The 12,622-nt window shown below is 37.4% G+C and overlaps 1 protein-coding gene across 3 annotated transcripts in view; it reads left to right on the top strand.

The window, feature by feature from the left end:
* The window catches only part of ARHGAP15 (Rho GTPase activating protein 15), a 622,754-nt gene that overhangs the window by 20,577 nt on the left and 589,555 nt on the right, over window positions 1-12,622 (top strand). For 2 of the 3 annotated variants that reach the window (XM_027131900.1, XM_027131911.1), the window contains exons 2-3: window positions 1,833-1,925; window positions 8,567-8,745. In XM_027131900.1, coding sequence (XP_026987701.1) covers window positions 8,581-8,745 — 165 coding nt within the window. In that variant the 5' untranslated portion in view covers window positions 1,833-1,925; window positions 8,567-8,580. The remainder of the gene's footprint in view (window positions 1-1,832; window positions 1,926-8,566; window positions 8,746-12,622) is intronic. The other variant, XM_027131893.1, reaches the window with a different exon arrangement.

The raw sequence follows: 12,622 nt of genomic DNA, 5'->3' as shown, positions 1-12,622 counted from the left end.
AGTTCAATGTCACCTTCACCTGGAAATTGCCCTCAATCCCATTCTCCATTGCACTCTTATCAGACTTCATTGTAAGCAAGCATGCTTATGTCTAACTCTACCCCAGAATTCTTAACAATTTTTGTAGAAACTGTGGGACCTAGCAAGTCAGTTTCTCAGGGTAGAGGCTCAATAATTATTTGAAATATAAAACCAGTTGCTTTGCTCCCAGTAGGTTGGAGACTAATGGGCTAAGGTGCTCAGGGGTTGAGAGGTAGCAACAAGATACCAAGGTGGCCTACCACACAGTTTTGGTTAGTAGTTATTCTACTTAAAACATATTTTATATTTTACTCATCATTTTTACCATTTAGGATACCCATATGCAATGACAATAACTGTATTACAATTTATCCATGCAGATGATCTGCCAGACTTTGTCAGTAAATGCAGTCTATCACCCAGATTTCCTGATATATGTTAACTAAATGCAAAGCCTTATTATCACATTTCCTATATATAATACCTGCCAAAGTCAAAGACAGTGTTACCCAATGGGGTGGCTATGGTCAAATTCCTTTACTGTGATCTTCCTTTCTCATTATATTTGACATTTTTGAAACTGAATTTTATTGTACTCTCTCCGCTTCTGAAAGTGGTCTGGGAAATTAGACTTAATAGAGATGTAGAAGCCACAGGGAAAAAAGAAAAGGAGAGTGAACCGGGAAGAAAGTGAAATTAAAATGTTATTTTGGTAAATGGATGCTCTGGTGGAGACGGCAAACAATTGCAATGCAAGTTAATTACTGACCTGTCAGGCAAGTGTAGCAAAGAGGTTGTGCCACACGTTACTGGAGCCACCACTGCCACAAGTCATTTCCACAGGGGAACAAACAGACTGTGCTCTACCACAGATGAGTAGAAGACCTTTCCAGGGGACAGAAATGAGTTTCTGATATCATATTCATCTGTGGAGTTTCCACACACTCTTACTAGACCTGGAGAAGCAACTCATCTTACACATTCCGGAAAGGGAATGGGGTCATATTGCCACAGAGGGTTCGTGTGTGTTAAGGCAGAGAGGACCTTGGTGGTGACCAGACAGCTCACTGCCACACAGTGAAAACCCAGGCTAAGACTCATGGAATGGGAAAACACTGGGGCACACTCAGTGCTTATCTCTCAGACAGTTCTCCTCACAAAGTCTTTAGTGAGAATCCATGTCAGGCAAGAGAGTCCTTCTATTCAGAGAAAAAAATGTTAAGCACCTGAAGAAAGCTGAAACTCCAGGGAGATGTTCTCTATTGTTAGAACACAGAGCCCTGCTAAGTTGCAAGGTGGTCAAAAATGCAGTCATTTTTTAAAAATAAGAAATAAAGAAAAGGATTATCTGAAATGGAAATATGGTATTGTTCATATTTTTTGAAATTTTGTATGATTTTCCAAGTATACTTTAATGTTGGCCTCAAAAGGTATGAAAAGCATTGCTTCTTTGCAGCCTCTAACTTATGAAATATCCATCGTTCATTGGCCCTTAGAGCCACTGGGCAGAGCAAGTTATACATATTCTTTTTAAAATAAGAACTAAATTAGGTCAAAGACATTCCTACTGATAATGCTTTCCTAAGCTATGTACTCTGGCATTACCTAGGTTCTATATTTGTTTTCCATTTCTATATTCTGCAAATATTTATTCAGTCTTTATTGTTTTGTCAGAAAGCACGGGGACATTTATAAATGATTAAATAGAAAGACTTACATGATCTATACTTAATATGGATGCACTTCGATCATTTTATCTACCTGATCTCTGTCAGATTTCCTTTGGAATTCTTGTTACCTTGTTTTTCCAGACACAGTTGCCACTTGACTTGGCGGTCTATGACTAAAGCAAGGATGTTTGGAGATGCAGGACTTGAGCTCTGTCCTGGGACTACTTTGAACAGGTTGTGGCACCTTGGGGAAGAGTCTGTATCCTTGAACTTCAATTTTCTCTGCTCTGTAGCATGTAGATAATATCATAGTGCCTATTCAGTTTCTACTAACTCAAATAATTCTTAATATATTTTTATTTTAATGTTGCTGATGGGAAAAAGATGTCAAAAATATACTTTCTACCTCAAAAGGGCAAGCTGCTGAGCCTTAGTGTAATTAACAGAGTGCAACAAATAATTGACAGAGCAGCTTTGAAATTTATGATTAGATGAAATATCACATTCATTCCTATTTGGGTATTTGCAGTGTGAGTGGGAGAATCAGGCCCAGAATATCACTGAGCCAAGTCTGTTGAGCAGAGCCAAAGTTTGTGTGGCTCTTATGAAGTGCATTCTCATCACTGTTTCCTGTTTTTAAAACAGTATTGAAAGTGGAACTAGTGTAACATCACAAGCTATTCTTGCTGTTCTCTTGGTACATACAAAATCAGGAAGTCTACAGAAATTGTGAAGCCAGTCTTAAGTGATTTACATTTCAACTTCTAACTCAGGGATATTTATTTGGAGAGTTTTGTAAAAATCAAATGGATATTTTAAACACATGCAAAATGAACGAATGTGTTGTCATTAGTCATTCACCATGCTTCTGTGTGCCTCCTATAAGAATATAAATGCATACGTCATCAATGTTTTTTCTAATAGAATTTGGTAACAATGATGATGATGATGATGATTAGATGATATGTTATGAAAGAACAAGAGAAATACGGAATAAGCATGTAGATCGCATGAAACTTAAACTTAATATGACTTATAGTTAACAAAATGTTTCATGTTACGAAGTTGCATAGAAATAAGCATACAAAAGTATTATTGATTTTACAAGTCCTCTACCAAATCTAGAAAGTTAAGGGTCAATGAGAAATGAAAATACAGGTGGAACAACAGAATACGATTTCAAAACCCTGTGTATATTCTTGGAATAATAACTCAGAAAGACTCACAGATTAGAGCTCTTCATTGCCTTTCTGAGTATATTCTGAAATTGATACTTATGTTCCTGGAATTATATTCACTCCCTGATGCTGGGAGCAAGTTATGATGGACCCTGGGGTTTGAGGGTTTCTCTCTTTTTTTAAAAAATATTTATTTATTTATTTAGCTGCCCGGGTCTTAGTTGCGGCATGGGAGATCTTTTAGTTGCAGCATGCAGGATCTTTAGTTGAGGCGTACAAACTCTTAGTTGCGGCATGTGGGATCTAGTTCCCTGACCAAGGATCGAACCCAGGCCCCCTGCGTTGGGCGCGCAGAAACCCTTGAGGGTTTCTTTTGACTCAGGGTTGGGAAGACTTTATATTGGAGTTTATTCCCCTAGAACCTTCTTTCATAAAGACTCAAAAACTAGAGCACCCTGGCAGGGCCATCACGTCCCACAACTCCAAGAGGCACCCTTTACTAGAATGCAATGCTAATATCCTATTCCTAGTCACAAGTGCTACCTGCCTCTACTTTTACTTAAGATCACACACAAAGTAGAGTAATCAAAGGTTTTCTACTGTAAGATATTTTCCTACATAGCCGGAGGAGTTTCCAGTATGTGATTCAGGTAAATGATTCCCTGAGAGTTCATGGGAAGTCTGACTAATCATTTATGACAGTGTGTTAATTAGTTTAATCATTCCTCTCCCATATATACATCTAAGTGATTCACTGAGCAGATGGATGTAAGTAAAAAGATGTAAGTAAGGAAGAATGGATGATGGAATTTCAGATATGTTGACCCTGTAGATGAGATGGGGCCTAAGTAGGTGCTGCAGTGGGGGGGCTTTGGCAGCCAAAACGTGAAAAGGACCATAGTGTGCACTGTAGAGGAAAACATGAGTATTAGGATGCAGGTAAGGAGAAAATGGGAAAGTTGGAGTGTAAAGAGAATGAACTGTAAGTGGGGTCCAAATACAACTTGCAAAGTTGGCCTAAAACAGCCTTATCCACCAGCTATGAGAGGTTTCTAACAGGATGAATAAGAATAAATCATCTCTGAACCCACAAGTACGGCAGTTAGAAGTTTCACAGCCACCAACACAGCTGTCATTTCTGGCCATTAGATTTCCTTCCTCCTCTGTCCTCCCTCCTTCCTCAGTTCCTGCTTGGGGTGAGGGGGTCCTGCTTCCTTCTGTTTTGCACTCAACTCATCCATACAAGACATTTGTGTATTATGCCAAGGAAAGCCCTCTTCCCAAATTCTCTCCCTCAGAGTGTCTAGAATACCAGCCTCTTACAGCACTGGTGGGCTTAGAAGGGATTAGGCTCTCCGTTAACCCTTCAGCCCGATAAGAGGATAGAAAGATGATCAAACTCACCCACACTGAGGCTAAATGCCATTTTCTTCATGAAACCCAATGCTTACCTTTTCCTTGAATTTCCTTGGTACTATAGTTTTTCTTCATGACGTATTTCAGTATCTACTCTATAATATCACAGTTATTTACATACCTCTGCACTGCTGAGCCCTTTGCCCGAAATGCCCAACCTGCCCTGACTTAGCTCCAGCGTCAGCTGATCTTTTGTGGACTTTCTCTCTCCACACCTCCCAGTTCTACTGTGGTCTGATGTCATTGCTTCTCTCCCCACCTGGCACCACTCTATTCTCTTTTAATTATTGATTTGTTTCTTTATCACACTCACCAAACTACTGTAAAACAGTTGGTTGAAACAAACAAACAAAAACCAAAAACACAAAAAAGAGTTATCTCCAGCCTCTAATGTAGTGCCTTGCCACTCAGGAAAGTCTCAGTAACCGTTAAACAGATAATTTATTTTCTGTGGGTAGAAAGAGGTTTGTGTCATTTTCTGTATTCTTCTCAGAGCAACGTGGTGCTCTGCAAAATCAGAAACCACCAAATATTTGCAAACGTGAGAATAACTATGAATAGTATCAAGTGAATGCCATTGATAGAACAAAATACAAAAAAAGCTGAATAAAGAGAAAAAATTGAGTGCAATAAATAGAGTTATCAATAAAAAGTGAAGATGAGGTCAGTTGGGAAAAGAAGTGATGGCTAGAGGAGTGAGAAAAGAGAAATAACATTAACATTGGTAGGGGGAGAGATTAGCTTAAAAGAAAGATCTGAAGGAGGAAGATTTTGAAATTCTTTTCTGTAGACTGTCCTCGAGAAAACAGATGGGAAAGCCAGATAAGAGGCTTTTAAAATTAATCCAGCCTTTTGACAGTAACCCATCACCAGGCAAATTATGGGTTAATTGTCAAATCAATACAAGAATGCAAATGTTGATTTGACGCTGAAATTTGTTCAGAGTTTGAGAAACAACATGCCGTATAAACGGCACCTGGTGGGGCTATGTAAATACAGTGGCTTTATGCTCTTGGTCAGAAGAGAGTGGCTTTAGCCCGAGTATTTCTCTTACCAGTATTACAAATGCACCACCTTAGAGTTTTGAATCTAATGAATAATTTGGAAGATCAAGCCTTCAATGTACTCCAAGGAGAACCCAAATTTTTTAGAAAAGATTTATATGTTTAATCATAGATCCCCTCAACCCTCACTCAAATCCTTGGGCATCAGATCATACCAAAGCATTTACATTGTTGCTAAAACTACCTAAAACTACTGAGCTCTGTAAATCTGCAGTAATACTTCTTGAGCTCCCAGACTTTTACACAACAGTATCAGAAGTGAAAAGGAGCCTACAGATCATAGCAATCCTTTTAGTTGCCCATACCCCCTCACTATCAATTTTTTCCAGTGATGAAACAGAGGTCCACGGACTTGTTCAAGGTCACAAAGCTGGCCATTAGAAACAGTGCTGCACTAGAAGTCATCATAGGCTCTTTTTATGCAACCAGTCTGATTATAATGAATCCAAGGCCTCCATTACAATCACGGTACCTAGATTCTCATTCTTTCATTCATCCTTACTTCATCCACTGAAATATACTCTGAAAAAAACTCATGCTTTTATTAGTAGCGTCTTTATAAATATAAAAAATCCAGAGATTTGCTTTATTTTGAAATAATGTCTCTTGGCTAAGAAAAATTGAAGGCCTCAATAATAAATAATACACAGAATAAAACCAAAAATGTTTATCCTGTACTGGGGTACGTGGAGAAATAACTATTTATATCATCTGCATGTGATTGCATTTACTTTTTTTTTTTTTTTTGCGGTACGCAGGCCTCTCACTGTTGTGGCCTCTCCCGTTGTGGAGCACAGGCTCCAGACACGCAGGCTCAGCGGCCATGGCTCACGGGCCCAGCCGCTCCGCGGCATGTGGGATCTTCCCGGGCCGGGGCACAAACCCGTGTCCCCTGCATCGGCAGGCGGGCTCTCAACCACTGGGCCATCAGGGAAGCCCAATTGCATTTACTTTTCAAAACACATTTATATATTAAAAAGCCCTATCTTATTCTAGTTAGATATAGAGGTAAGATCCCTTATGCATACATTAGTACATACATACATTTGATACATTTTAAAGTCCTTCTTATTAATGTAGCTGTCATCATATTGCTGTGGAATAGCGGGGATAAGATTTCTTTCTTTTATTCAAATTTTTATTTCAAATGTTGTCAAAAGAGCTCTCTTATTCTCAATTAGATAAGTTTTTAAAATATATCACTCATGTATGATTATGAAAATGAATATATTCAAAATAAATTAAAATAAAATAAGTAGCAAAATAAATTGGTTAAGGAATTCTTAATAAAACTGTCCTGTAGAAAGCTTTGTTAGATATAACTGAAGTACAATAAACTGCAAGTGTTTAAAGTGTACAATTTGATCATTTTTAATATATGTATACTGCTATTAAACCATCACCACAATCAAGATAACAAACATATCCATCACCCACAAAAGCTTCCTTGTATCCAGAGTCCACACTGTCCCTAGGCAATCACTAATCTGTTTTCTCTCATTTTATGTTAGTTTGCATTTTCAAAAATATTATGTAAGTGAAATCGTAAGTACTCAATGAGTACTTTTTTGGTGGGGGGCTTGATTTCTTTTACTCTGCACAATGAATTTACAATTCATCCATGTGGTTGCATGCGTTAGTAATCCATTCATTTTTATTGTTGAGCAATATTTCATTGTGTAGATAAACTAGAATTTGTCTATCTATTTATCTGTTGATGGACATCTGGGTCGGCGGTGGCGGGGAGCAGATAAAATAAATACTCCTTCACTTCTTGCTGCCCACTGTCCGTAAGAAAATTGTTAGTCACTCTGATCCTCATTTTTCTCCACTATAAAAATATGAGTTTAATGTCAATATCATAGAAACTTTGTAAGGATTAAACCAGCTCATTGCCTGGCACATAGTAAATACTCAATAAATATTAACTTCTTTTCTCACTCAATTGCCTAACTGGTTTCAATTATGAGGAAACACTTTTCCTCCCGTTAAAATGCTTTTATTCTTTTCTAATCCTTTTAGTGTCCACTCAACTTGAACATTACCGTGATTCTAGCCCCGTTGTCTGTCCAATCAGGTAGAGGTACCAAAACAGTTGGCTCCTTTAAATATAATCCTTCTTTTGGATTATATTGGCTTCTATAACTGACTGGTGACATTTTTTTCTAATGTTGTACCCACGTGCCTAGGCTAGCTATAAAATGTCTATATGGGTGAGACATAGAGAGGACACTCAGGCTAGAAGAGGGTCTGTTTCTAGAAGCTTTGAAGCTATATTTGCATTGCAGATATCCTATTTAAAAAGAGTAGATGTATTCATTTGAGGAACTCATGGGGAGGAGCAGCTGAAAAGGATTATGGATTTGGGAAGCAACTAAAAGCCCTCCTGGTCCACCCACCCAATTTATTTCCTTTGTTTTCTTTTTCTCAATTATTGTTTTCTCACAGCCGCTCCTTTAAAATTTGCCCACACTGGATTTTCCTACCTGAATCAGACTCCTTCCATTAAAATAAATATAAATAAATAAATAGTGTCGATGTGTTGATTTTCTGTTTCTTCATATTCTTCATAAATATTATATCCAACTAAGCTACTAAATCTAGTTCAGTTGGCAGATGGCAGTGGACAAAGGAATTTTAATTTTTCCCTGTGGATATTGCAAGTGGGGGTGGTGACTGGGACTCTGCACCATGCTAATGAGGCCAAGCCGACATATTTGATAGTCAATGGGACCAGCTTGCTTTCCTCCACTTTTACACACTTAAATTTGACCTTATTCACAGGGGTTTTTTGTTCACCAAAAAAGGCTGCTGGTGGTAATGTCTGGAGGTGGGTTGGGATGGGGTGGGTGATAGATCAAAGACGTTGTGAATGAAAAGAGCATATACCCGGAAGATGCTTAGTTGGCAATATCATTTCTATATAAGGTAGACCATATCATATTGCCATTAGGAGTTCCTTAATCGAATTAAGAAACTACACAGAATTTGAGTGTGCTATCTATGAACTGAAATCCTCTGGCACGTATACAGTACCGTCGGAATACAGAGGTCCAATTGATAAAAGCACTACAAAGTAACTACCTTCTTCTTCACCAAAGAGGCGGAGACTATTTCATTTTTTACTTTAATGATGTATAAGGATATGCACTCCACCAGGAGTTTTTCATGGAAAAGCATATACTTAGAATAATATAATGCTTTTATATTTCATCAGGATAACATTGTAATATGCAGAAGTCTACAAATTCTGATACCTCTGTGGAAACACTGAATCCCACCCGCCAAGGCACTGGAGCTGTGCAAATGAGAATCAAAAATGCCAATAGCCACCACAGCAGGCTGAGCCAAAGTAAATCCATGATCCTCACCGATGTTGGGAAGGTCACTGAACCTGTAAGTCAAATACCACAAGTTCCCTGATATATAGAATTTTGTAAAAGAAGGGGGGAAAAAAAGCTAATTAGCCTTGTTTTATTTGTTTTCCTAATGTGCATGAGAAAACTGTTTTTGTAATGCATTTTATCTTGCCTACTTATAGTCATAATTATATCCCCAGTTGCAAGAGAAGAGCTGGGCTTAATCCAGAGTGATAAAGTGGATTTGGAGCTAGACTGAAGAGCACCTTTGACTCATTTTAAGGGCCTCCACTATCATGCTTCAGTGTCATAAAAATAATGAGGTTATGCTAGCATGTGGTGTTTGTACTTCCAAATACAGTACATCACTTTGAAAAGCCAGAGGCTAAAATTAGCTAAGAATAAACTGAGAAAAAAATCTTTTAAAAAAGTGAAAATCTCTTCCTTAAAATCTCCCAACAATATATGATATTGGAAATTACAATCTGATTTGGAATGAGCTTGAACAGTTGAAATGGTGTGGAGATTTAAGGTTTGTAGAGGAAGCCATTTTGTCTCCATAATGTGTCATTAGGAAGATTTGAAATAAAATAGTTAGAGATGAACTCTACTGCCAGTTGTGTCCCTGCCCCTGCACGCATCCTGAGCCACTAAACACACTGATTGCAATGAGTCTCCTCTGGTTAATTTTCTTCCATAATGGTGGTAACTTGCAGCTGAGGCCATAGGATGTTACAAAATTATTTATGCAATGTTAGCCACTCTTTTGGACCCCGGATCTATTTTGTTTCTCACAGTGAGAGCAAGAGCAAGAAATAGGTTAGCTGGGGACAGGCTGTGAGTCCCCGTCACCCTGCAGTAACATGTGAGCTATTAATTGAGTGTTCTGTTAATATCATAGGGGCCTATGAAATATTCAGCTCCCTAACTGAGTTATTAAATGAGATCAACTTGCTGAGTAGCATGTTACCGATTATATTTATTCGCTGTTTTTCACTCGAATTTCAAGTGCAAAATTAACCCACAACGATCTCAGGAGCCTGAGAAATGTATGGTTTTAATCATCCTTTCTTCAGGTATTATAGACAAATTTAGCATGAGGAAGCCAGTGGTTATATTTTGAAAGTGAGAAACATATCCCTAGTTAAGGTACTGAGAGATGCATTTTTTTTTCTTTATTTTCTCATTTAAAAGTATTATCTGCTGGGAGGCACAACACGGCCAGCCTGACTTGGCGTTGAAACCTGCTAAAACGTTCCTCAACCATGAACTTGAGACAATGGTTAGAGTAAATTATTGGAATCTCTATAATGTATTATCAGTAAGAACTGTACCTTTGGAAAAGTTTAAAAGTTAAGTATATTTAATGATGCCTAACATATTTTATTGGCTGTGTTTAACAAAAGGCACTATGCCGCAGTTGTTTTTGACAAGCATGAAAACATCACAGCATGAGACTGCAAAAGGAATTATGGAGAGAAATTACAAGTGATCCATCTCTCAATGAATTATCCACCTCAATAGCCCGCAGAACTCAGCTACCAATTAACACCTACTTTATTACATGTTGGGATGTACTTAATAACTTTCATGTGTTTATGCACTATTACCTTGACTGATGCCTCTTGTACAATTAGGCATAATTGGCATATCAATATGCAAAAGTTAAAAGGATTAACCCTCTTAAAACTAATGAGCATTTCTGTATCCAGCTGCTAAATGAGACAAAATTAGCATTTTTCACTTTTGGGCAGGATTTTATCATGCAGTTTCTCATTGTTGATATTACCTTGTTACATAACTTTAGTTTGGGCGGTTATATGCTGGACTGCTGGAGAATCAGAGTTTTCCAAAGTTAAATTAGCTATAATTATCCCAGCTTTTGTTTCCGCATTCTTAGCCTCGGCAATATGTATTCCTCGATAAGGAACAAAAATAAAAGTTACTTTTGGTTATGTGTGCTCGGTGCATAATTATATAAAAGGGGTATTTTAGTGAGGATATGTCATTTCACCGAGAAAACTTGGCTCAGAGATACTGTATTGAAAGCTTGCCATGGCACTAATTTTCTTTCTGTCTCAGTTCTTTTCATCTCTTTTTTTCCATGCACAATTTTCTGACTAGATACTGACAGAATGTAAAGTATTTTGGCATATTTATTCAAACAAGCCTGTTAAAGATATCTGCTCAAGCTAAACTAAGAACTTGATTTATCAGAAGTTGGAGGTTGGGGTAAGGTCAAAGGGGGAGATTTTGAACTTAGGAGAAGTGGGAGGAAATGCACACTAAAAATGTGTGCACAAGTTCACATGTGGTATGGCTTGCTGTAACAGAGATACATTTAATCTGTACAGAAAAAAATTGAGTACTTAGAGACTATATATGTATTATGCATCCTATTTAATATATATGGCATATATATACTACTTGTCACTTGCATATCAATTCTACAAATCTAATATGGACTTATCAGAGTATATAATAACACAAAAATCTGGTATTACACATTTCCATGATTTCACTTATTACAAAAACATGATACAAATATTCTAGGGTCAAATCAATTGTATAATTTTGTCATTAATTCATAAAGTCCTCTTAAAATTTTGCTTAATTAAAAATATGTTAATATGACTGTGAACTCAGAACACAATATAAAATTCTCCTATACATGTCATAAGAGCCTGTATTCTTGGTATCTTAAATCGAGGAGTATTTTGAAATGCCAATATAAACATTTATTCTACCCTAAGCTGTGCAAACACAGGTGAATTTACTTGTTGAATTAAAAGTTTTGATTGCCTAAGTGCTGCAGGGAAGCATTCCAGTAAAACAGGTATCAATACTCCATTAGTATTTTATTGGTGGCATGCATCATTTTCTTTAAACACCAAACAATCATTTTTATGTGGTTCATAAGATCAATGCCTTTTCAAAATTCAGAGGCCACTTTGCTTTCTAAGAAATGTTGGAGAGGTGGGAAATTTGGACATCTAATGACATGGTTAGTAAGAAAATTGCTTATTTGTGAGAGCCATCTGGAGACCTTCATTTGGTGGGGAGGGAGTGCTCTTTGGTCTCAGTGATTTGTTGTCTCACCCTGAGCACTGGAGTGAGACCTCTTAAAGGTGGACTGCTGATTTACCTGAATGTGCTAAACACAGAAGCAGAAGGCTTAGTGAACGTAAATGGGGGCAAGTAAAGTGTGCCTCTTTAAGGGCTAAAAAGGCTAATGTGCAATCCAGCAAATAGCTAATGCAAAAGGTTTAATGTGGCTTTGATGTTATTTATAAGAGGGATGCCCAGCCTACTAGACAGTTTGAAAATAGGTATTAATGAAGAGTTTAAATAGCCCAAGTCAGGAAACTGCAGACATAGGATTTGCAGGCAGGAGTAGTTCTGGCATTTAATACTGGTGTCTTAAGCAGCAACATGTATGAATATTCACCATTTCCATCTTGTAAACCCTGCAGAAGTGCATCACTCCATTCATAGCCATCATGGACAGGGAAATATTTTTTTTAATTAGTGTTCAGATAAAGACTTAGGTCAAGCCATTCCTAAACATTAACATACAAGACTCTTTGTGCTTCTCTTAACATACAGCGTTCCTTCATTTTTCTTTTTAATATATTATAAGGAAAAAGAGGAAACAATTTTCCTTTGTTTCTTACTTCTGTGATTTTAGGATACTTGCCAAAGTTGTGGCTAGCTAAAAAGGCAGACATAAAAATTGCTACTAAAAATATAAGCCTTCTGTTTAGCAGAGATTTTGAGAAATATTATGAGGCTGTAGGACTTGTCCATGTTTACTTCAAATCAAGCTTATAGATAGGTTTGAGGCTTTCTTTGTATAAATTGTCCTGAAGTGGATCCTGATATTTAATTAAAATGACACTAAATCACATTGAATT

The sequence above is a fragment of the Aethalodelphis obliquidens genome, unplaced genomic scaffold (genome assembly GCF_003676395.1).
Source record: "Aethalodelphis obliquidens isolate GAN/ISIS:26980383/991018 unplaced genomic scaffold, ASM367639v1 scaffold2, whole genome shotgun sequence".
In the NCBI taxonomy this organism is placed as follows: domain Eukaryota; kingdom Metazoa; phylum Chordata; class Mammalia; order Artiodactyla; family Delphinidae; genus Aethalodelphis; species Aethalodelphis obliquidens.
Note: the sequence above shows the minus strand (reverse complement) of the source record. Positions and strands in the feature narration are given on the sequence as shown.